At 37.9% G+C, this 24637-nt stretch overlaps 1 protein-coding gene across 3 annotated transcripts; it reads left to right on the forward strand.

Moving 5' to 3' along the window:
* Positions 1 to 232: 232 nt before the first annotated feature.
* Positions 233 to 24168, forward strand: LOC108676695 (kinesin-like protein KIF23). 3 transcript variants are annotated; one of them, XM_018164819.2, is made up of 17 exons: positions 233 to 413; positions 13036 to 13222; positions 13465 to 13668; positions 13880 to 14094; positions 14329 to 14502; positions 14739 to 14937; positions 15228 to 15363; positions 15477 to 15676; positions 16057 to 16215; positions 16391 to 16553; positions 17056 to 17255; positions 18206 to 18340; positions 18790 to 18954; positions 19813 to 19896; positions 20468 to 20626; positions 21341 to 21437; positions 22005 to 24168. In XM_018164819.2, the coding sequence occupies exons 1-17, from the start codon at positions 403 to 405 to the stop codon at positions 22133 to 22135; spliced, it is 2619 nt and encodes an 872-aa protein (XP_018020308.1). In that variant the 5' UTR covers positions 233 to 402; the 3' UTR covers positions 22136 to 24168. The 3 variants fall into 3 exon arrangements, with proteins under 3 accessions (XP_018020308.1, XP_018020309.1, XP_018020311.1); XM_018164820.2 differs by lacking the exon at positions 20468 to 20626; XM_018164822.2 differs by lacking the exons at positions 19813 to 19896; positions 20468 to 20626.
* The last annotated feature ends 469 nt before the right edge of the window (positions 24169 to 24637 follow it).

A 24637-nucleotide genomic window follows, 5' to 3' on the forward strand; every position in this document is an offset into this window, starting at 1 on the left:
ATTGACAGTATATGTCTAAATTAAGTGTTCGTATGCTGCCACTTATCATATAACAAATTTGATTTGTCAAATTTTTTAATAATCCTGAATCCCATCTATATTAAACCTGCAATCGGTTTCTAACAGATATTGAAGTGTTGTAAATCCAACACTCACTAGCTTTTAGTTACTTAAATCTTATATATTAGTTTGTTTGTTTGTTTGTTACGTCATTAAAACTAGAGAACCATCACATACGCTCTTTTGTAGACATCTCGATCGTGATTGGCTAGTTACCGGTTGTATTTTAGTAGAGGCAAAATTTGAACTGGAAACCGCAGGGCGTCAAACAAAATTTACCTGTTTCTGTCTTGACTAAATCTTGAGTGTAATTTCTAATCTATCTACTGACGCGGTTTCGCCATGAAAAGCGTGTAAGTATGAGTTGCATTGAGTATTTGTTTAAGACTGAAGTTTCTCATAAGATATTCAATGATTTCGTACCCTCTGCTACTCGGACGGCCCAGGCAGGCCTCAGCTACCCTGTAAAGTTAGTAAACAGCTGACTGTTGCTCATCCCTAGTTGGAATATTCTTGGATTAAACACAAATACGGAAAAACCTATTAGTATTAGGCTAGGCTCTGACTAAGGATTAAGGTTTTAAATGAGAACCGTTACAGTTTTACTGAAATGCATAGGCTAGGGTCACGTACCTAGGCTCCAGACAATATTGGATTGTTTCTAATTCTAGTTATGGGCTAGGATATAGGCCTATTGTATGGCTCTAAGTAAACATATTTCAATAAAATTACAATTTCATGGCCTAACAATGCAGTTTTGATAGCAATTTCAGTTTCACTAGATTAGTCTGGAATCTGGATAAAACCCAATTTGGAATATGTGGCAGTTGGCAGAAGTTTATTAGAATTGTGGGTAATAAGCTGTTTTGTAGTTGATTTTTGAAAATTGTGGATAAAAATAAGATTCTTTGTAGATTTTCCACTGAAGAAATTGAAAAAAGACCATCTAAATAGATTAGGATAAACACACCATATTCCGACAAAGTGACAATCAACATTGTGGGTAATTTCAACACTTCTCAACTTTTTCCTTTATATTACGGCATAATTACGCTTTGTCTTAGTTCCACAGCTTCCACTCATAGTGGCAAAGCAGAGAGTTCTTTAGACTCTCCCTCAAGTTCATTTTTGAGTCCTATATGTAGACCATTAAAGTACCGTAAAATGGGGTAACTTAGACCACTTTTTTCTTTATAACTGATGCCATTTTTTTACTAGCTAAATTAAACTTGAATTGAAACATGCAAAATACAGGTCTATACTCTAGCTTCACTCACCATAAATTGCTGGCTCCTGCCTCTCATAGTCTTTATGTAATTTAAAAAAAAGTGATGGTCTTTGTTACCCCAGCTCTTGGGGTTACTTNCTAATCAAGGGATTGCTGTACAGCTCACACAGCAAACGGAATTCGAACACGTGGATGTCGGCAATACGTATCAGTTAAATTTGAAGCGCAATACGACTCACCACATGGCGAATATTGCCACACAAAGTGACGGAATATAGGGATTTGGTAGGTTTCCATTCTAAAGGCTTTTTAATAAATATGGCAACATTTTGTGACGTTTCATCGTTGCTGACGCGTAGTGAAGTGTTTTGAGTCATGTGAAGGCAACAGAACTTACGTAACGCATACAGTTTTTTATAGTTTTTCATTTCTCAATGCGTCCTTAATGTGTCGGAATATACCGCGTTTACCCTAATTCTGACAAAGCTCGGAATTACACACACAGCTCGTTCCTATCTGTCATATTCTGATGCAGCTCACACAGGTTATTGGAATTCCAAATACAGAGCGGTGGAATTATGATTTTGAAGCGCTGTCAGAATTAGTCTCACAATATGCTGCATTTAGTCACACACATGTCGTAATTTTAAGAATAAAGGCTAAAACTAAAAAAGTTGCATAAAACATTTTACTGAATAGAAGTCCTAGGTAAACAAAACAGAATGTTTCGGGCTATGCCCATCATCAGCTAGTAAAATACATCTGGAAATACATGGAAATTAATTTTAGTAAATGAATTTAGAAAATGATAAGGAAAGAAAGGAAAAAAAACACAACTATTGACCTAGAAGCAAAAGAGGAAAAGAGCTGGATTGGTTATTCAATTTAGGTTTAAGTTTATGGATGTAAAGAGACTCTAAAATTCGTAGATTGGTTTGGCTGCTAGCGTTGAAAAGAATTTTAGATTGATTGATGGACACGGAGGAGCAAGTGAGCACTGTTCTGTATGAAGTCTGATGAATGAGGCGGCTGAGCAAGTGGACGCCCAGTACGGAAACTTCTTCCAGCATGTTCGGCAACTCTGGTGAAAAGTGCTCGTGCAGTCATACCGACGTAGCTAGATGCACATTGTGCACAACTGAAAGAATACACCAGAGAAGACCTAGATGCTAAAGGAAGTCTATCTTTGTAATTGAAAAAAGAACCTATTGTAAATTTATTTACCAAAATAATATTGAACTCTATACCGATGAAATATTCCGAGAGAAGCCTTTGGATATCAATTTTCATGCGTTTGGATTGGTGGCCGAAATAAGGAAAGGACAGGTAAATTTTTCTGAGGGACGGGCCAAATGTGATGGATGGTGGGTCGTACCTTTTAGATAAAATATTTGAAATGAGTTTGTCAATAAGAAAGGATGAATAGCCGTTGTTGCGAAAAAACTCTTTGAATACAAAACTTTAACTTTACCAGCGAATTCATCTCGGAACAAAATCCCTGCACCCAAAGTCCATCACTCCATAGAACTTACTACGGACAAGCCAGTATTCGCAAAAGTACGACATTTGTCAGAAGCAAAGTTGAAGATAGCTAAACAAGAATTCAAGACTCTACTCAATGCTGGCATTATTAGACCTTCCAAATCACCATTTTCTTCACCAATCCACATGGTTCCCAAAAGCAAACCTGGCGAGTGGAGAGTTTGTGGCAACTATCGCAATCTAAATGCAATTACAGTTGTTGATCGATATCCTCTGCCTTTACTCCATTCTGTATCACCAAAGTTGCACAACAAGAAAATATTCTCAAAGATTGACCTACTCCGAGCATACCACCAAATCCCCATGAATCCTCGGGACATCGAGAAGCTGTCTCTTATACACATCTAGATGTGTATAAGAGACAGTAGCCGTTGTTGCGAAAAAACTCTTTGAGAAATACAAATTCGTCATGTAAAAACACATAGCTTGAACAAACTCTAAAAGCTCGGGACAACAATGTCTTCACAGGATTTATTTTAAACCTAGAGGTACAGAAACTGTAAAAACTGATACAGAAACTGTAAAAACTGAGTCCTAAACCAGAAAATGAACTGTTTCTAAAAACCGAACATTTAAAACTATTGCCATCTCTATGAACCAAACAATCTAAAAATGATAATTTTTTTTTCTACTTCAGGTTCCATGGTAAACTTGATATTCATATGTTTACTATTCAGATAATTTAGAAATAAAGACAAATGAGATTGGCAATGGTAAATATATTTTGGTAAATAAATTTACAATAGGTTCTTTTTTCAATTACAAAGATAGACTTCCTTTAGCATCAAGGTCTTCTCTGGTGTATTCTTTCAGCTGTGCACAATGTGCATCTAGCTACGTCGGTATGACCGCATGAGCACTTTTCACCAGAGTTGCCGAACATGCTGGAAGAAGTTTCCGTACTGGGCGTCCACTTGCTCAGCCGCCTCATTCATCAGTCAGACTTCATACAGAACAGAACAGTGCTCACTTGCTCCTCCCATGTCCATCAATCAATTTGAAATTCTTTGTAACGCTAGCAGCCAAACCGATCTACGAATTTTAGAGTGTCTTTACATCCATAAACTTAAACCTAAATTGAATAACCAATCCAGCTCTTTTCCTCTTTCGATTCTAGGTCAATAGTTGTGTTTTTTTCCTTTCTTTCCTTATCATTTTCTAAATTTATTTACTAAAATTGATTGCCATGTATTTCCAGATGTATTTTACTAGCTGATGATGGGCATAGCCCAAAACATTCTGTTTTGTTTACCTAGAACTTCTATTCAGTAAAATGTTTTATGCAACTTTTTTAGTTTTAGCCTCTATTCTTAAACTTGAAGAACTCCTTGAGATATTGTGAACTACATGTGTTAATTCAGCAATTTTGTAGTTTTGAATTTTAAAGGCTTTTAAATAAATATGGCAACAGTTTGTGATGTTTCATCATTGCTGGCGCATAGTGTAGTGTTTTGAAAGTGACGTAAACTAATCCAAACGGGAGTTGCGCATAAGGTGATCTATTTATAGCCATTTATTTCTTGCTACTTCCATAAGGTGTCAGAATATGGTGTGTTTACCCTAACATGGCCAACTTCATCCAAATCCAGCTCCATCATTAGTTCGTAGAATCACAAAATTAGAAGTCACAAATTGATACAATCCTTGAAACTTGAAAACCCAGAAAAAATTCAAAATCTAAATTCACAAATGATGAAGTATAGACAGTAAAACAGAGCACAAAAACCCTATATTCATAATTAATTCCAGGAGCATAGGAGCCAACTAGTTGAATTCAAACTGGGCCTAAGTTTAAAAATGTACAATGATTCTAAAATACGCAAATCTGAAGTTCCAGAGGTGTAAGCTAACACACTAAAAAGTTACTGTCAGAAACTGGGACATAACACTGCTTGGCGAGTTGGCGTGATTGCCCGCAGCCAAAATAGGGGGGCATCATGCCCCCACACTCCTATCGCTGGGACACTCCTATCACTCACTCCTCACTGGGGAGGGGTGTCACGCCCCCCCTAGTTGCTATCACGCCGTGATGGCAACACTCCGCATAGTGGCAAAGCAGAGAGTTTTTTAGACTCTCCCTCAAGTTCATTTTTGAGTCCTATAAGTAGACAAGTAAAGCATAGTGGCAAAGCAGAGAGTTTTTTAGACTCTCCCTCAAGTTCATTTTTGAGTCCTATATGTAGACTAGTAAAGTATCCTGGAAACCTGCATTATCATGCATAAGAAATTGGTTTAAATTGCGAGTAAATGAGGAAATTAAAAATATATGGATTTTTCCATGCTTACCCAGCAATTGATTTATAAGCGGCAGCCAGTTACAAAAAATATGTAAACTTTCAATTAAAAGAGTTTAAATTAGTAAATTTCAAGAAACTTTGAATATTATTGTTCACTAAGTCTGCAATTTTTATAGGTACTTTATTCCGAGATGTAAATGGGTTGTAATTTTTATTCTCCATTGTATGGTATACTTGGCTTTCCTTGATCAGCCAGCCTCCTTGTTATAATTATTATTTCTCAAAAAATAGTTATGATCAAGACTGCTGATACTCAGGGGGAAAATCCTGCATACTAGCTGCTCAAATAGAGGCGTTGTGGAAGGACAGGAAGGTACCGTAAACTGGGGTAACTTTGACCACTTTTTTTTCAAAATGATACCATTTTTTTACTAGATAAGTTAAACCTAAATTGAAACATGCAAAATACAGGTCTATACTCTAGCTTTACTCACCATAAATTGCAGGCTCCTGCCTCTCATAGTTTTGATGTAATTAAAAAAAATCGCTGGTCTTTTTTACCCCGGCTCTGGGGGTATCTTGGACCGGGTGGTCTTAGTAACCCCTTTGGGTGGTCTTAGTAACCCCATTGGGTGGTCTTAGTCACCCCATCTTGGTTTAAGCTGCCCCCAATGGTAATAATTTTGCAAGTATTTAACAATACACTTTATTTATCTTCACTTACAGGGAATACAATACCACATTTGAGCAAAATACACACAAGTGGCAAAAAAATCCATTTTTTGAACATATTTCAAAGAAATACCGGTAAACATTATAGCTACGGTACGTAACTCTTCCTTCTGTAAATATATGCACTAACTTCCTTTTGTAACTGAACATGATAACTCTTCCATAAACGTAATGACTTTTTCATAAACGTAAAAATGTTCCTTTGGTAAATAAAGACTAGTAAAGTCACTGACCTAAGCTAAAGTCATAAACATAAAGTCACTGACCTAAGCTAATGCCTACAGACTTACATCAAGAGCAGCATTGAACACATACTGCTCTCTACTATTAAACTTATAAGGCACATCAATTATCTCACAGATGTCCTTCATCTCCACTGAGGCTGTGTCATCTTTAGCCACTGTAAATACAGTCTTGGATTCACTTGAATGGAGGAATGTGACAGACACCTCAGTCTCATCAAACTGATCAACAGTGGCTAAATATTTTCGATGTTTGTCACTGCTGTTGTTGACGTAGACTTTGGTGATTACAAAGCTACCCACTTTGAGTGCACTACTTTTAGTTGTTGTTGAGGTACAGGATCCTTCATCAGTGGCACTGATAGGAGCAGTGGCTTTTAGTTTCTTGGTAGGGTTGGGATTTACGTTGTTAGATGTATCACCTACTGTAGGGGTCCCAGAACTAGGAGAGGGTATTTCTTTCTGCACCTTTGATGGTGTGCCTGCTGATGTACCTGTACAGGGAATACAATATTAACTTCTTAGCAATGAACATACAACTAGCAAGAAATTTTCACTTTTTGAACATATTTTAAAGATATAAACATACCTAATAGCTAACTGTTCCTGTATTACCTGCTGTAGGGGTCCCAGAAGTAGGAGAGGGTATTTCTTTCTGCACCTTCGATGGTGTGCCAGCTGGTGAAAGCATTGGTGTCAATACTCTGGCACTTCTGGAGCGTGTAGGCCTGACAGCATATATTTCTTCTGAATCTGGGTCAGTATCCATGTCTGAGCTCTCTGACTCAGCATTATCTCCTTTTGCAAGCAAATCCAATTTCCTCTTAACATTCTTTTGAACTGCACATGCAAATGCATCTTTTGATGTTGAAGGGTGCATGTCAAGAGTGGATTGGCCAGATACTTCAGCTTCATCTTGGCTTATTGTTGACACAACACGAGAACCAGGTTGAATTTTTGCGCCTCTTCCTCCACGACGAGCTCCTCTAGCACATTTTGGAAACTTCTTCTCTTCAAGGTAATTGACAAAGGTATTTGAAAGACTGCTTGCTTCAGGTGAATTTTCAATCACAAGGGAAGAGCAACTGGTAGCCCGTGATAAGACAGGCGTGGCATCTTTACCAGTAGTACCCCTACGGGTGTTGCCCAATCTGCGAAGCAGGTTATTTAAGTCTAAGGGGAAAATCCCAGTAGCCCTGAAGCCACTTTTCAGATTTTTTTCAATGTTTGGATAGAATGAAGGGTCTTTGAAGAGTTTGTTCACCTGTCTTGGGAAGACTTGCTTGTTCACTATGCTTACAGATGCGTTTTCTACTTTGAACTCCTCCAGGACATGTTTCCAGGCCTTCTTCATTGGTCCAAAAAAGGCCACATCCAGTGGCTGTGTTTTATCAGTGGAGTTAGGGGGAAGGCAGAGAAACTTGATGTCATTGTCTTCTGCTAGTTTGAGTACAGTTTCTAAGAAGTGAGCACTCAGATTATCACCAATAACAGCCTTGGGACCATCCAGGTTTTGAAGGTGAGGCAAGAGGAGTTCACTAAACCACTTTTGGAAAGCATTAGTATCCATCCAGCCACTGGCTGTGTTATGGAATTGTGTACCATTCTTACAGCAGCGAAAATGACAGCAAGGATCTCCTTTTGGACCTCCTTGTATCCATGATGTGTAGAGGTTGTCACTTTTGTATATTATGAATGGTGGCAACAATGTACCATCAGCAGATCCACACATCATCATCGTGACACAGCTCTTGCTCAAATTAATAACCCGGTCAGGATACTTGACACCTCTGCGATATAAGAATTTTGAGGCGCTGGTATTGTCTGCTAGGTTTGTCTCATCGTAATTAAAGATATGACTGGGAGGAATGCCCTGGAGCTCGATTGTTAACCTTTGATGGTAATCCCTCAACTCTGCCTCCCCTACAAAGGCTCTGCTCCTTTTAATATCATTGGATACTCTCTGTCTGATCTCATTATGCCGCTTAATGAAGGACAGGGCCCAGTCTGGGCCTGGCAAATTCATAGAAAACATGGGAACAGTGCGCCCCTCTGAATCAAGGTAGCTTTTGACTATGATGCGTAAGTCCATTGGTTGGAGAGGGAAGCCATAGTCACTGCACTGAAGAGTCCTCTTCACTATAAGCGCCTCCTCTACCGGTGAGAGAATAGTCTGTCTTCCAGGACTAAGCACAGTTTTTCCATGCACTCTGTTGAAAAGAGCACCCTTACCAATGCCATACTGACTCGCAGCTTTTGTCAAACTTAATTCCTTGTCTTTGATCTTCTGCACTACTTGATCAACAAAATCTCCGCTGTAATTCTGGTAGGTACGAGCCCCCTTCGAACGTTTGTAAGACCTAGGCATGTTGAACTAAGGTCAATACTTAAAAGATACACCAAGTTTAAACTCTATATCTAACAATAATTAAAGTCTGTAGAGTCTGAAACATAAAGAAAATACATTAATAGGTGTAGTAGACATAAAATATGTTGTATATGGTCATTTAAAATTAATTATTAAGCCGGTCAATGTTACCCCGTCATGGCTGCCATTGGGTGGTCAAAGTTACCCCATTGGGGGGCATCGCCCCCCATTTGCAAACTATGACACTTTCCTAAAATTTTTCATTTGCATATATAACTAGAGGAGTTCGACCACAATGCATCAAAACTTGGAGTAATTTCGGCAATAAATAAAAAAATTGGAGGGGGTACTCCGACAGGCTTTAAATAATAGCTTTTTTTCGTGGGTCACAATTTTACTATTAGATATGCAAACTTTTTAAATTTTTCTATTGTGTTATGTAGCCTCAGTGTAAGGCCTTCAATGCCCATTGACAAAATTTTTCTATTCCAAATAGTTTTTGAGTTTTGGGGGTTTTTGTTAAAAAAACGAAAAGTGGTCAAAGTTACCCCGGGAGTCAAAGTTACCCCAGTTTACGGTACAGGGTGTGCCAGAGGAACTTACTTATTTGAAATGTCAATAAAATAAAGTACTACAAGGACTGTTTAAAATTTTTTTATTTGAGAATACAATTTCCCATTTTTTTATATAGTCCTAAAAATTACATCAGATTAATGGCAACCCACATTGCGCTTACACTGATGAAGTCAATTTTTTTATATTCGTATCCACTCTGCAACATATCAATCGGTATGTTGGCAATGACGTCGTGAATGTTGTTATCTAGGCGTGCTTATGGTCCATGTTCAATCGACATAAACCAGAGATTTCAAGTAACCCCATAAAAAGAAATTGCAAGGAGTCAAATCTGGAGAGCGTGGTGGCCATTGGAGATCGCCTCTGAGAGAGATGAGGCGGTCGGGGAAATGTTGTCGCAACAAATTCATTGAGTCTCGTGCTGTGTGTGTGCTGTGGCTCCATTTTGCTGAAACCACATGATGTTCATTTCTTGGAGACTTGGAAAAAATTTCCTCAATCATGTTGCTGTAACAAGCTCCATTAACGGTAACTGCACGTTTGTTTTATGAAAAAAAAATAAGGACCAATTATTCCCATTATCAACATCGCACACCAGATGGTAACTCGCTCACAGTTGAGTGGCTTCTGGTGAAGCTCACGTGGACTTATGCCACACCAATAATGCATGTTTTGCTTGTTGACGCAGCCAGAAATGTGGAAGTGAGCCTTGTCACTGAAAAAAAGACCGTGTCTTCAGGCAGGTTGTCAACCAGCATTTCACATGCAATTTGACGGGCAACAAAATTGCGTTCAGTTAATTCTTGCACAACAGCAAATTTATTTAAGAAACAAACTTGGGAACCTTCCCCTTTGCTTCCCCTTGGGAACTTTCCCCGCTAATGGCTCTTGCCCCTCTACCCGCAAAACTCGCCGCGCAGGAATTTTTTCAAATAAGCAAGTTTCTCAGGCGCACCCTGTATGATGGGAAAGAGACATTGTAAATAATTCGACTGTCAGTTCATGACGGGCGGCATGGTAAAGGCGAACTCAATTGGGGTAAGAAATAATATGTGGCCAGTGGTTGGCCTAGTCCAATTAGTTATAGCTGACCATTGGGCATTCCTTGGCATTCCTTGAAAAGCAGACAGTAAAGTATGGCACAACATTGGTCAACACTGCTAAATTCATCACCCCAAAGATCAAGTACAATCCAGGCAGACACTGATTACTAATTGTTTCTCCATCAATTGTATTTTATGATGAATATGGCCAGTGGGCGATGATTGGCCAGACATACCTATGTGCATTGTGAATGCTACATACAGCTGATGCAGGAAGATCTCCACAGGCATGTGGGCATAATGATTGATACAGCTGATGCACAATGATCAGCACACACATATGAGAAAGAATTGTAATCAAAATGGTTGATGTGCAACAATTGGAACCAATTCATGCCCATTAGAATCATTTAGTGACCCATCAATCAAAACAAGAGGGAGATGCATGTAATGATGGTTCTGATGATTGATTTGTAGTCTGTGGTTGGTCACACATGCTGATTTAAGGTCAAGATGGCTGATGTAGAGATGCCAATATCTGTCTAAAAGGACATATTTTACAGCATGGGTTAAAGAGACCATGTAGCTATACTGCATTCAGACATGACTGCAACATGGATTGGAAAATTTTTATTTTTTAGAAAATATTATTGCTCAAATATCATTATTTTGGTAGTCATGAATTTTACAGCTCTAATGTAATAAATTTTGCTTTGATTGACAATATTGCAGCTCACAAATGTATCATTTGTCTTCACACAAACTACTGTGGTTCAGTGGCACATTCCCACCAAAATATTCTACAGAATGACTACACCAATACAATGATGGTGTGTACACCCAAGGCCAAGGTTTTGTTGATGGTTGCACAGCTGCAATTGTATTGGACAACATTATAACCGTTTCTTCCATTAGAATGGACTTGATTCATGATAACTTGTTTTATTTGTTCAAAGTTCTAAAGTGAAGAAAAATGTACCTAGTGCTATTTCTTGTTAGCACTAGCACTGTTGTATAATTGAGGTTTAGTATAAATTTGAGGTTTCGTATAATTTGTTTGCATAGCTTGACAGATGAGTTGGCGGCTCAGAAATGGCTCTATGCAACCAGGAAAATATTGCATTGCTCAAAACCTGGAAGGTATGAAGATGGTTTTCACACTTTACTACAGCTATGAAATCATCAACAAAACATCTTGGGTGCAGTCATTGTGCTGGATATTTTTGGCAGGAGCATGGTACTGAACTGCGCAAGTTTGCAATATCATCAAATGATACATCTGCATACCCTGATTTTTTCAAAGCCAAAAAATTTCACGCCTGTCAAAATTATGTGATACTATGAGCTGCCATATTTAAAAAAAAAATTGGATTTTTGCAATCCTGACTTTAGAGCTGCAAAATTTCATACCCACTAAAATAATGATATTGGAGTTGAATTATTTTAGAGAAGGTAAGATCTTTCCAATCCTGAGAGATAATTCACCTAGTGGAAATGTGGCTCTGAAAATTGTGGTAAGTCCATGATCACAGCTTGGAAGGTATGTTCTATTCCTGGCTCTGAAGTGGAATGTTTTGGATAAATTTTAAATGTGATGGTCCTGTTATGCAAGATGCAAGTTTATTGACAATGATGGGTAAGTACTGTCAAATGGGGTAATAAGGGATGGGCGGGGTAATAAGGGACAGTCGTCCCACATTTTGTAGAAATGTTGTAGCAGCTAAACTAATCAAAATATTGCAAAACTAAAAATAGTGGTGGAAAATTCAACATTTTTACCATTTATGTAGCATAAAGTAAGTTGAAAAAAACGTTTACTACCACTAAAAAATCCCTGAATGGAAAAAGTGTGAAAAGTGAGATTTTGGAAACGTACCTCTACTAAGGTCTGTGGGAAAAAAAATATCCACCATATTAGAACATTTTTTACTTACATAAAAGTTGCACACAGGTGCATGCTTAAAAACGAGATTGACAGAATTTGCATATCTCGTTCAATAAAAAAAAATATAACACAGTACTCACTGCTGTGCGTGACAGCGCGCATTTTCTCATTGACAAAAACGTGAAGTCATGGAAGGACAGACAGATGGACATGGCAAGCACAATAGTGCATTTTTTTCCATAAATGAGAAAATGTGCTGAAAAGGTAAAAGGTATCAGAGGACCAGGTAATAAGGCTCACCCCTTGGGGTAATTAGGGACACCTCTAAAAACGCATTTACAGTAGAACCTTGATTAGCAAAGGCTCCAGTTAATGAAAAAACAATTAACAACAAAAAATTCTGATTATTTTTATCTTGCATAGCGAAAAAAATTTTCACTTTACAAAAAATTAATGCATCATCGTTCATCACAAAATTGTGCATAGAATGTCATAGATACCGGGTATAGGTAATTGTGCACCGGGCAATGTAAAATGAAAAGTAATTAGCTTGAACTATGATTTATTCCTCCAAAAAATGTAAATAGAAATAAATAAGATTTAATACATGTTATTTATTACATTCAACTAATGATATTTGACCTGAAACACAATTGTGGGATTACTAAATTTCATCAAGTTATTGAATTAATTAGAAATTTGATCAACCCACTGTTCCATTATTGCGCTCCAACTTTTTAGCAAGATTTAGACTCTTCTTAGAAGAAGTTTAGCACATTGTAAGTTTGTAACTGTGATATTTATTTTCAAAAGTTCATTGTTATCACCTTCAGTTGATGGCAGTGAGAAAGCCTAAGCAACTGATGTGCAGTTATTTTCCTTGCCACTCACTTCAGAGCTCTGTGGACTTATTCTGGTTTACCATGTTGTTTTGTGCTAAGATAGAACTAGTTGGCAGGTTTTTGTCACTCTGAAAATGTATGAGAAGTTTGTTGAAGGAATTGCCACACTGCCATCTTTTAGATTATTTTTATGCCACTATATTTGTAAAATTTACATTGTGTAATTTTCTATATATCTTGCATATTCAATACCTTTTAAATGAGATTTTAAAATCTACAGCCGCACACCAATGAGGCCACGAGTGCCTCCTAAGCCAAATACTCTGGAGCATCTTCAGCAAAATTCAGAGCAAAACAATAATGTGAAAAATGCAGGAGGCCAGGACCCTGTGGATGTTTACTGCCGCATTCGTCCTGTGGATTCGCTGGAAACTTGCGTCAGCGTTGTTGACTCTACCACTCTCAAAGTATGTTAGATTGTTTATATTAATCATCAGAGTGAATCGATTGTATGATGATGGTCAAGAGCTCAATACCTAAGCAAAAACTATTTTGGTTGGTGAAAAAAGGTTTATTGCCTGCAGTGTAAATACTATGAAACCTCATTATGACACAGATGTGACTTCCTCATTATTGTTATTCATATGGAATATATGTTGAATGAAAATTTGATAATAATAATGGTAATAATCAATTTTTAATTTTGCAGATCAGTCCACCAAACTCAATTGGACGCTCTGGTTGTGGCAGGGAACAACAGTACCGATTCAAAGAGGTCTTTGGACCTCAGACTGGGCAGAAAGAAATATTTGACAAGGTTGCTAAGCCATTGGTTGCAGATCTTCTCAATGGCAAGAATGGTCTGCTCTTTGCATATGGTGTCACTGGATCAGGGAAGACTCACACAATGCAGGTGAATTAGGTTATCCTCTTACAATTTTTTTTAGATTATCTATTTACACTTCAAGTTCTCATTTTCCATTCATTACTGAGAGACTGTTGGATCGTTCATTAGGCTTAATATTTGTGCCTTGCACCACTTATGGAACCAGTCTTATAATTCCTGCCTTGAATATATTTTTCAGTCTGTGAAATAGTTGCTTCAGATTCCTCATTCTGTGCAGGGTTCTGCCAAAGATGGTGGCATAGTACGACGCACATTGGATGTGATATTCAATAGCATTGGTGAGTGGCAGTCCCAGCGCTACATGCTGAAGCCTGACCACCTCAATGGTTTTGAAATCCAGGCTGATGCTGATGCCTCGTCTGATAGACGGCAATTCGATGCTGCATCCAATATTCAAAAAGCTTTCTCCAAATTTAAGAATCCTAGACCTAAGTAAGTGCTTTTAAATTGTTCTTCTAAGTGTATTGCTTCATTTTCTTGTTGTTTAAATCACCTAAAAAAAACAGTTAAACTTTCCTCACTGAAGAGGAGCTCAGTAGAATGTTTTAAATAAAAGTTGCTATCATAATAGACACTAAAGCTGCAGCATCATCCGTGTAAGATATTTGTAGAGTTGATAGTCGTATTGGCATCAGTTATTTCTAATCAGAATGTTTGTTTGCTCAGACGTAATGCAAGCAACAGCTCTTCCAGCAGCAGCTCTGACCGTGTGCCAGAGACCACCGTCATTGATGGCCTCAATGAAGACAACGTTTATGGAGTCTTCATCACCTACCTTGAGGCCTATAATAATTACATCTATGATCTCCTGGAGAATATATCTGGTGTAAATATGACCAAGTAAGAATTAAATTACATTATATCAAGGTAATGGAAATAATTCATTCTTTAAATAGGAAACTGTACCGGTATTTACTTTTTGTTTGCTGAAATAAAATTTTGAAATTTGGTTCCCTGATGCTCTTATCATCCTGTAATCCGTAGCAAAGAATTGCCGAATTTTTTTCTGTTTTTTTTTTTATTCTGTATGTGGCCAACTGATTGTTGACATAATTCTTGTTTTCAATTTGCCAAAGGAGTCTCCAAACCAAAATTTTACGCGAGGACGGTCAGCGCAACATGTATGTGTTTGGTTGTAATGAGGTTGAAGTGAAAAGTCCTGAAGAGGCTTTAGAGCTCCTAAGCAAAGGCCAGAAACGCAGGAAAGTTGCGCACACCAGCCTCAATGCTGAATCGTCCCGATCTCACTCCATATTCACCATCAGAGTTGTTCAAGTAAGGCAGTTCTTGGTAGAGAATTTGATCTCATGTGCACACTAACAAGGGTGTCAACTGTGCATCATTATGATTATTTATTTTAAATTATTTACCTTACATTTGTTGAGTTTTGGACGTTTGGTTTGAATTTTGAATACCGTTTTGAAATGACATGCAGTCATAGCTTTTGTGTCTCGCAATCGTAGAACTTCTCATTAAACTTAAGGCTACAATTGTTTATTTATGTCATTTTATGTAGAATAAACTAATTTTTGGTTTCCTAATCTATGCTTCGGTCATGTTTGCAGTGCCCATTAGATGAGCAAGGGGAAGATGTGCTGACGACCGTACCGCTACGCATATCTCAGCTGTCTCTTGTAGACCTGGCAGGGTCAGAACGTACCAGCAGAACAGGCGCTGCAGGGCTAAGAATAAAGGAGGCTGGTAAGTTTCTGTTTTAGCTGAGACAAACGTGGAACGATCAATCGTATTTTCCTGTTAACATTAATTAAAACTTTGTTTCAAGAAAATATACAATCCATATTTTTTTCCATTAGGTAACATCAACAATACTCTAATGATGCTGCGCACCTGTATCGAGGTCCTGCGAGACAACCAACTCAACAACGCCAACCGCATGGTGCCTTACAGAGACTCGAAGATTACGCACTATTTCAAAAACTACTTTGATGGAGAAGGCAAAGTCAAGATGGTGATCTGCGTCAACCCTCTAACCTCTGATTATGACGAAACACTGGTAAGTCTGTGCTTATAATGTTCTTTGAAGACCTGATTGGGAGCCTCACTGAGTTTGTGTTTGTGATTTTATGTTGGTGCATTACTAATCAGTAAATTGTAGTGTCAGTATCACATTGTTCACAGAGTCATAGGCCGATTGGCTCCAAGAACAAGAATATTACTTTTCTTTATCATATAACACATACCGTATCCGTCCATTTTAATTTTATCAGTAGATTTGAACCTGTGCATCAGTTTAACATTACATCTATACGAAGAAGAATGACATGGGGCAAAGATGATGCTTCCAGTAATCTATTTATTGCGTTTCATTGCTTGATACAGAAGTTTCCCTTCGCTTCTATCCCTAACTATAATGTATTTTTTTCTCTTTTTTAGCCTGTGATGAAATTCGCGGAGCTGGCAAGTGAAGTCCAGGTACAACGATCAGTGGTGCGGAACGAAGTCATTGCTTTGCCCCCTGGCCGGCGCCGAGCTAACTTCCTCTTCAGAGAAGTCAGGAGAAACATGATCAATGAAGGATTCGACAAGGCCAAGGTGCGGCAGGTTGATCTAATATTATTCGATTGATTTGAATGGAATGAACTAATGTGTTGTTGCTTGTTCTCCAATAGTCCACTTTGATTATACTAAGTAGTTAATGACTAATATTCTAGTTTGTTGATGGGTAGTGAAGCTAAGTATTATTGTGTTGTGTTTTTTGATCTGCTAGGAACTTGATATCGACATCTCTCCGGTATACACGTTGAGCCCCGCGTGGCCGGACACATCCCTCTCAGATGACACGTGGCTTGAGACGCTCGCCAAACTGAAGAACTTCTTGAAGCGACGCATCGCTACTCGGGAGACATTGCTGCAGCAGACACGAGTGAAAGGTGCCTGGGAGGCTAGAAACATAACTTTTGCTTTGGTAGATGCTCCCCTAGTATTGATGTTCAGAATGTGCAGTGAATTTTGTTATTGATTCCTCAATTTTAGGTAATTTATTATATCTCTATTATTTGTCATGTTCAAACGGTGTGTTTTGAATTAAATGCGATGCATTTTATCACTTAATTCGTCGTTCTTTGTTGAAAAAGCAATGCATAACTTGGGATTCTTCTCTATAGATTGGTAAAAGATTGAGGAAACTTGGCGGTTATCACTTATTGTTGATTATTGTCCTTGTTTGAGTGATAAGAAGCAAGCCATTATTCTACTACCTACTACTTAGTCAAGGAAAGTTTTCTATCTCTAATATCCGATTTATTATTTCTGTCCACGTTTTGGATGCAGCATGTGATGTATTAACACACCTCGGTCAAAAAAATACTGGTGAGCTATTTTATCTTGATTGAAATTTGTTTAACTCTTTCCTGAACGAAGTTCCCCTCACAGTTGATTCGGTGTCGGAACGCGTTGCGACTGCAGAAGCAGAGAACCTGATGCTCCGGCAGAGTAACAGCAGCCTAAATGCCCTGCGAGCTGCGGAGGAGCGCAAGCTTAAGGAGTATGAGGCTCTCCTTCTAAATGCCGAGGCGGTCAACGAGAGTCTCTTTAACAACTACAACACGCTCGTTGAGGACTACAATCAGGCGGTACGTTTCAGGAAATTGTTAGTTGCAAGTGAGCTTGTAGTGAGCCATGTTTACTGTTAATTTCTTGAAGTTTAAAAAAAAACGTTTCTTTATTGGAACTCTAAACATTAATAGCATTGTTGCAGCTATGTAACCACTATAGTAAGTTAATTTTAAGTAATCTTGATGCTGGTCACTCATTAGATGCTCTTTTTTCATGTTTTTTTTCTCGTTTTCACAAAAACGTTATTTGAAGACATGTTTTCTTCTCCAGATAAGTCTGAAAAAAAGCGTTCATAATTAATACTAGTGTAATGTTGCCTTCTCGTCAACAAACATTGTCTTGTGTACATTCATTGGAATTTTCATTTTATCAAACGTCGATACGTTTTCAAGGAGTTATTGCCACGATTAATCCAGTCATTTTGTTGCAATGAAATGTCTGGATGACTCCAGACATTTCGTTACAACATCTAACATTCTTCTCGTTCACATATAACGCATTTTGACAAAATTTTACCGAGCCATGCATTATTTGGTGTTATACAGAGCTTGCAGCCATAAGGTGGCTGCGAGTCTAAGCTAGCACCTATAAAATGATTGATTGCTGAGTCTTAGCGTTTATTTAGATTGAAACGCTCGCTCAACGATCGTACAAGTCATTATCAACTACATCATTTCTCTTACTTTATCTTACTTTTACTGACATTTCCTGACTCTCTTTTGTTTCTCAAATCTATCCATCTTCGTGTCGTCTGGTGTTCTGTTCATGCTTTTTTTCAGTCATGTTCATAATGAGGCATTAAATTGTAAGTTGTGATGAAAAAGAAATTACGAGTCTCGCTCTTATGAATATTTGAGCTTCTAAGACGATGACGGATAAGTTTTCAACCTGAACGCTTACCTTCATCGCTAATTAAATTTTTATTTCTGCTCATTTTACAATGATTTCCGTTAACATATTTTGTCAGGTGGAAGAACGTGCCTTGGCGCAGAATCAAGGGCAACTTGAGAAGATGCGCATCAAAGCCAAGCTCACCAACAAACTTGAAATGCACAAGGAAAAGATTGACAAGGAATTCAAGAATAGACTCAAGGAACATCAGGTCAGTGACATAAACTAATGACGAGAATCTTGTATTTTGGTGGCTGGAAAACTGAATCTCACTGGAAGACGTGAATGGTGAGAGCTTATCTGCAGTTGCGTTCCTTCGAAGTTGATATTTTGTGATTAAATTTGTTATATCAGTTTAGTCTTAATGACATGTTTTATATTTTTTCAGTATTCATATTGGAACCTATTGCTGAATTTCTATGCTCTAAACGACTCTGAGTTGAAACGCTCCTTTTGCTATGCACAGTGTTTGAAATGTTTTGAAAAGATTTTCAATATACATCTGATTTCGACTTTATCTGGCTGTTCAGATTTTACCATATCAGTTTCTTTTACCGTATCAGTTTCTTCACTCCCTGAAGAAGCCCGTTACGCATTCATGCCTTTAGTATTGGTAGAAATATGCTGTAATGCTACCAGTATCGCTCTTGTTTATTGTAGACGAAGATGGTGTTGACGCAAGTGCGAGCCCTGCAGCAACTCGCCCAAGGCCACAGCAGTAGCAGCAGTGGTGGTTCCCTGGCTGCCACGCCCGTCAACCGCCCCATCACCAGGCAGAGCGCCAGGACGGTTGCTCATCCTTCCTCCGCCGTCCCGAGCCTCGCTGTACGTATTACTGGCTTACTCTTACTTAATCCCTTGCAATGCTATCTAATCTAATAAACTTGACTAACGATCCCTTTCATCTGACTGGCGAACTTCCATATCAGCGGGCGATCTCTCTCATCTCGTTTTCATCAACCGATCATTTTCCTCTGTTGATAATGTTTTCATCAACCGATCATTTTCCTCTGTTGATAATGTTTTCATTGACATCGCTTGTAGGTATATTTTATTCATCGAAGTCCATTACGCGTAGCATCTAAAGCAGTGTTTCTAGTCCAAATGGTACGCGTACCACTGATCATAGGCGAGGGACTTTCTGGTGGTTCCTTACGCTTTCAGTAAGTGCATGATTTTCAGTTCGTAATGTTCTACTCGACAAAATATGTACTACTGTAACAAAATATTCAACAACAATTTGCAAGAGATAGCGCTCGAGTGATCTCAACGACTTCCGAGGGTACGCCTACTTCTACCATTGGTGCATGAAGAGAAGATTTAATGTAAATAATCGTAAATATTTGCCACCAATATGTAGTATTAGTGACTATACGAGACCTCCGGTGTGGTACTTGATCACAATTAAGTTTGAGAACCACTGATCTAATGTAAAAGATTCAAACTCTGATGTGTTGGTTATTGGAAGCATTGTTAATGGCTGGGCTTGTTTCGGGTACAGTTTAGTTCCGCATCTATGGTGAAACCCAAATTTGTTAGCAGTATGTAGTAATTATAGATTATAATCAGTACAAAAACTGTATTTGATTCTGTGGGAGTAGTTACGATTACTATCTATTATCATTAATCAACAATTTATTTTAGGTTTAATTCATCAACGCCTCCCTCATTTCTTCACTGTAGGGCCCTGCTGTATCCAACCCTCGCCACCGCCGATCATTCTCCCAAGGCAACGTCAATGTCGTACTTGATCACAGACCCCTCAAGGTACAAAAAGTTCATTTACTGGAACAAATGCTTCGGCTTTTACATCCAGATTACTCACGTTCCATGATTTTGATGCTACATTTTACGATCGTTCTTTATCATTATAGATCTGCAAAGCTTTTCGTTTTGTGATGAAGCGCCCTTTTTCATTCATATTGTGGGACTTACCTCGATTTTTTTACATTTACCTCCTAACCAGCGATTTCTTCGCTGGCTGCTGAAACAACCTCACTCATTTTCATCTTAATTTTGTCCTCTTCAAACACATTGAATGACCAATCTAAAACCCTGCATATTGCATGAAAGCTTCATTTGTTTGCTTCCATGCTTTTCCCATTCAAGTGAATGAATTTATCCATGTCTACGTTCTTTCTAGCTGCTCTGTAAAGGCTATGCCTCTACAGGAAATAATGCTAAGTTCCTTACTCAATATCCATTCATTTTTCCATCGTGGCATGACATCTGTAGGTAATGATAGATAATTATTCGGAAGAATTGTCTACTGCGATTCCCAAATACTTTTTGCATCCTAATAACACCGTTACCCAATCTTTGACTCATGATCCTCAAGACGCTGGACACCAACACTGTGTTTCGTCCTGTGCTGGGCAAGCGACGATCCATAAGCAAACTGCGCTCCGAAGATCTCAACAATGACCGCGTGACTCATTATTGTCTCACCACACAAAACCAGGACTCTCAAGGCGAACTAGAAACTAAGCTCTATAAGGTAGCAAACGCCCGTGTCAAGAATTTAAGACTAATTCTAAACTGTCACTAAAGCTGCGGGCAATGTTCATCAAAGTCTTACTAAGGATAACAAACCTAATAAAGGATTATAAAATTTGCATCAAAAACCCTTTTGTTTTCAAACGTTGAACAAAATTTCATTAGTTCTCCTTTGTATCAGTGTCACTAATTTGTGTTGACTGAGTTTTTTTTTGCTTTTGAACATTGTGTGTTGGCTGCTGTGATCATTTTTCTGACATTGCTTCTATGTGTGGTAGTGTATCCATCCATTCACCGTTAATTCTTTATAACATGTATAGCAATATTTTTTGTCAGTTTGTGGTTTGAAGGCGGATTTTCGTGTTGATTGTCCGTGGGATTTCATTGACAAGCATGGCATTTCAGGGCATGAATTTTGAAGTACAGCGTTTATATTACAGATGTGTGGTTTTGTTGCCAATAATCTCGTGGTTTTTCGTTCATTCAGTTCACAAACTTTTTCATTTTAATCCATAATTACGTTTTTAAACAATTGTTGATCCTAAGAAATACGTTATCTTATCAATATACAAATCTTGCTACTTTCCTTGCATCCAGTTTGAAGTTGAAAATAATAATTATAGTAATTTTCTTTACTATCTTGTAGCGTTTAGTTGAATTAACAACGTTGAATAAGTCTTAGATTTTAGGGAAAATAACCCGAGTCCTCGAACAGGGTGACGTGCTACCCACAACAGGAGGAGGCTCGCAGGTCGTCTTTCAAGACGTCGAGATTCTTCGTCAGAGAGACCCGTTAGCTGTGCCCAACTCAGGTATTTTTTGGAACAGAATTTCATTATGTTCGTGTTTTGTTAACTCGATTGCTAAGTCGACCTACTGTGGGCATAATTTACATTCGGTATCATTGATCTTTTTCGTGTAACCAGAGCGATTAAAAATTTGGTGGGTTGTGCGACAGAGTTGTATCTGATTTAACCGATAGAACCCAGTCTGGTTTTCTGCGTAAAATGTGCAGTTAATATGGAGTGTGCAATTCTACATCTCAACTACAAAATAGTCGCATTCTCTCAATTAGTATTGATTGCCCATTTGACTGCGAACTAGAACTACCAACCTTTTTATACACTTCTTACCTGATTATCAAATTACAAAAAAGATTCATGCACTACGTATGATTAAATCTTGCATTAAAATACGTTATAAGTTAGCTCGCCTTAATATTAGCTTTATTGATATAATAATTCGATTTAGTAGATATCCTTTGAATTTGTCAGTTAGCACTGATTTATTGAACACGCATGATCTTTTTTTTTTTTTTTTTGTAAATATTTCGATTTAGTTGCGTCAGTGAATTGACCGAGTGCATTTAATTGCGTCAGGAGTGAAGCGAAACAGCGACGGCACTCCAGCGACGGGAAGTCTGGACGCGGCGCTACAGCACGAGCGTTGGAAGGCGCTTGCCAGTCCCGCCACGCCCAGAGCTCCCGCCAACAAGAGGACCAGACTCTAAACCTTCAGCCTAAACCTTACTCACTGACGGTCAAGCCTCAAATATCATTAGAGTAATCGCTTTATTAGGACTTGGTTTTCTACCGCATCCTCGTATTAGAATATAAAATGTAATTCGTTGATATGAATATTCTATTGATTTTGCCTCAGTAGTATACAGTACAACAAAATTTCCGGTCGATCGCGATTCCTTATCCTCGCCAATAATTGTTCACAGAAGTTCAGCACACTATCGTCATGAGCTCCACATAATACCGCTTTATATTTTCCTTTCAAACCTTCATTGTCAGTCACAATGGACATTTATCATGAATCATACCGAAACGAGTAATTTCTCTTGCTTTCGATGTTGATATTAGAATTGGCTTGCGTTTGAGCAGTTCTGATTTTAGTACTCATTTTATCATAATTTTTTACGCTCGTGTTGCAAATATTCTACTCGGAATTTTGATTTCGAACGAATTAGTTCGAATCTTGATATTCATTCAATTGGATTGTATTCAGTTGCTTATTTCTATTAGCTCCTGCCCCATTCTGTCTAATCATTGATTATCGGTAGATTTTAGGTGCTCGAACGTGAAAAGATCTTTTGTTTCATTGACTTGCCGTCGTTTAATGTTCATATTTTTTTATTACTCATAGTTTAATTTTTGAGTACGTTAATCGTTTCTTGAGAAGAAACATTTTCCCTCTGGGTCGACATGTTTTTGGTAATAAATAACCATGACTGATATCTACGGTTGTCTTTTCATGACTCTTCTACGTGCACGTGAACGATTAGTCGCATTTAAGAAAAAAAACTAAATTGCAGAATGTGTGAAGTTAGAAATAGTGAATTTTTTAAATAATATTTTATACCTGCCATGTATGAATGCCTTCTAGTTTTATAAATCAAATGTATAAGTTTGGCTATGTATCACTTCATGTCGTCGTCTTCCATATTATAACAAGGACAAACAAGCTTAGTTCATGAGCCAACTGCATATGACTGCAAAATGTAGTATTTAAATACTCCTATAAAGATTCTTGTTGGCTTGTATTCGAACTTTAAGGATAGATTATATCTTTTTATAAAACGAAATAAGGGTAGAAATATCGAAGTTAGCTCGTCTGGATCACTTAATTCAGATTAGGACGCTAATATAGGAAAGTCGCTGACCTGTGTTCAGCAAAGCGTCTTAAACGAGTGACGTCCATTTAGTGATTTTATTGCCTTCGAGGATGACGAGTTTTGTCTTTTCCTCGCAATGCAAATGTATTCTTTTTTCTTTCGATTAGCGCTGACATCTAGCATAACCTAATAAGGTTAAAAAATATTTCAATAAAAACCTTATCAGGTTTTTAAATAGATCACCTTTCTATTTGATTTTGGAAAAGTTACGAATGGCAATTGCATTTAGGCCCTTCTCCGTTTAATGACTCTCAATTGAGAATTAACTTCCCAAAATCTCTGTCGCTAATCAGATTTATCTCTAGCACTGCTATTGTTGAACCACGTTGGCCTTTATTCCCTTTGTTTTTATCTGCTCTTTTAGCTTGCATTTGATGCCTGGTGCATGAATATTAAAAATTTCCCTTTCAAAAATTGTTTATAAGTCATCAGTTTTGCAATAGAAAATACGTCTAATAGAGTAAATAGACTGTTTGCTGCAAAGTGCATCTGTTTTTACGACTGGCTGATCTATTGAATCTCGGACCAGTTCATTGTACGGACGAATATGAACAGATCATGGTTCATAATTAAGCTTGGCAGTCATGAATGCCTCTGGTACATTCCCGTAATTTCAAAAGTATTGTTGAATCTATTTAGTATCATCACGATGGCGAGAGTATTAAGGTTTTTCTCGCATTTATATCCCATCCTCGACTCCGGTGCTAATGAGACATCGATTTGAAGATGTAAATAATACCTAGTTTTAAATGTCTTAGAGGTTTAAGATTTTGGTACGAAGGATTTTTATTCGTGATGTGTTCTTTATTGTAAGCAGATAGTCCATTTTCATACCCACGAGAAAAGTATAATGTTGGAAAATCTCAATCATTTTATTAACGTCAAAAATAATGTCTCGCTCGCGAGACTAGAACCGTGTGCATGAACTTTAAATAATGACGACGCTTATCTGTTGTATGAGTCATGATAGTATTTGCCTTAATTGACAAACCGGCATTTTTCGCGCAGTTTATTTATAGCGAAGTCAAGGACGCAGTTGCAACAAAACCATTACCTGCGTGGGAGGCTTGCGTTACTATGTTTGATCTCTGTTCTGAGACCTGGCCTGATTTTAGAAAAAATGAAACGTATCTTCTGAATCAGAAATAGACTGAAGTTCCTGCGCCATCAAAGTCGGAAAAAACGTTAAGCATTCGCAAGATGCACGAGTAGAATATTGTTTTCTATTTGTGTGACTTCCAATTATCGTTACCGAGCTCTCCGTCTGGTTATTGCGTTATCCAATGGCGGCAGTAGATATTTTTTAAAGCAGATTAATTACTTGGCAAGTAT

This window comes from Hyalella azteca, unplaced genomic scaffold (assembly GCF_000764305.2).
Source record: "Hyalella azteca isolate HAZT.00-mixed unplaced genomic scaffold, Hazt_2.0.2 contig8774, whole genome shotgun sequence".
Taxonomy (NCBI): Eukaryota; Metazoa; Arthropoda; class Malacostraca; order Amphipoda; family Hyalellidae; genus Hyalella; species Hyalella azteca.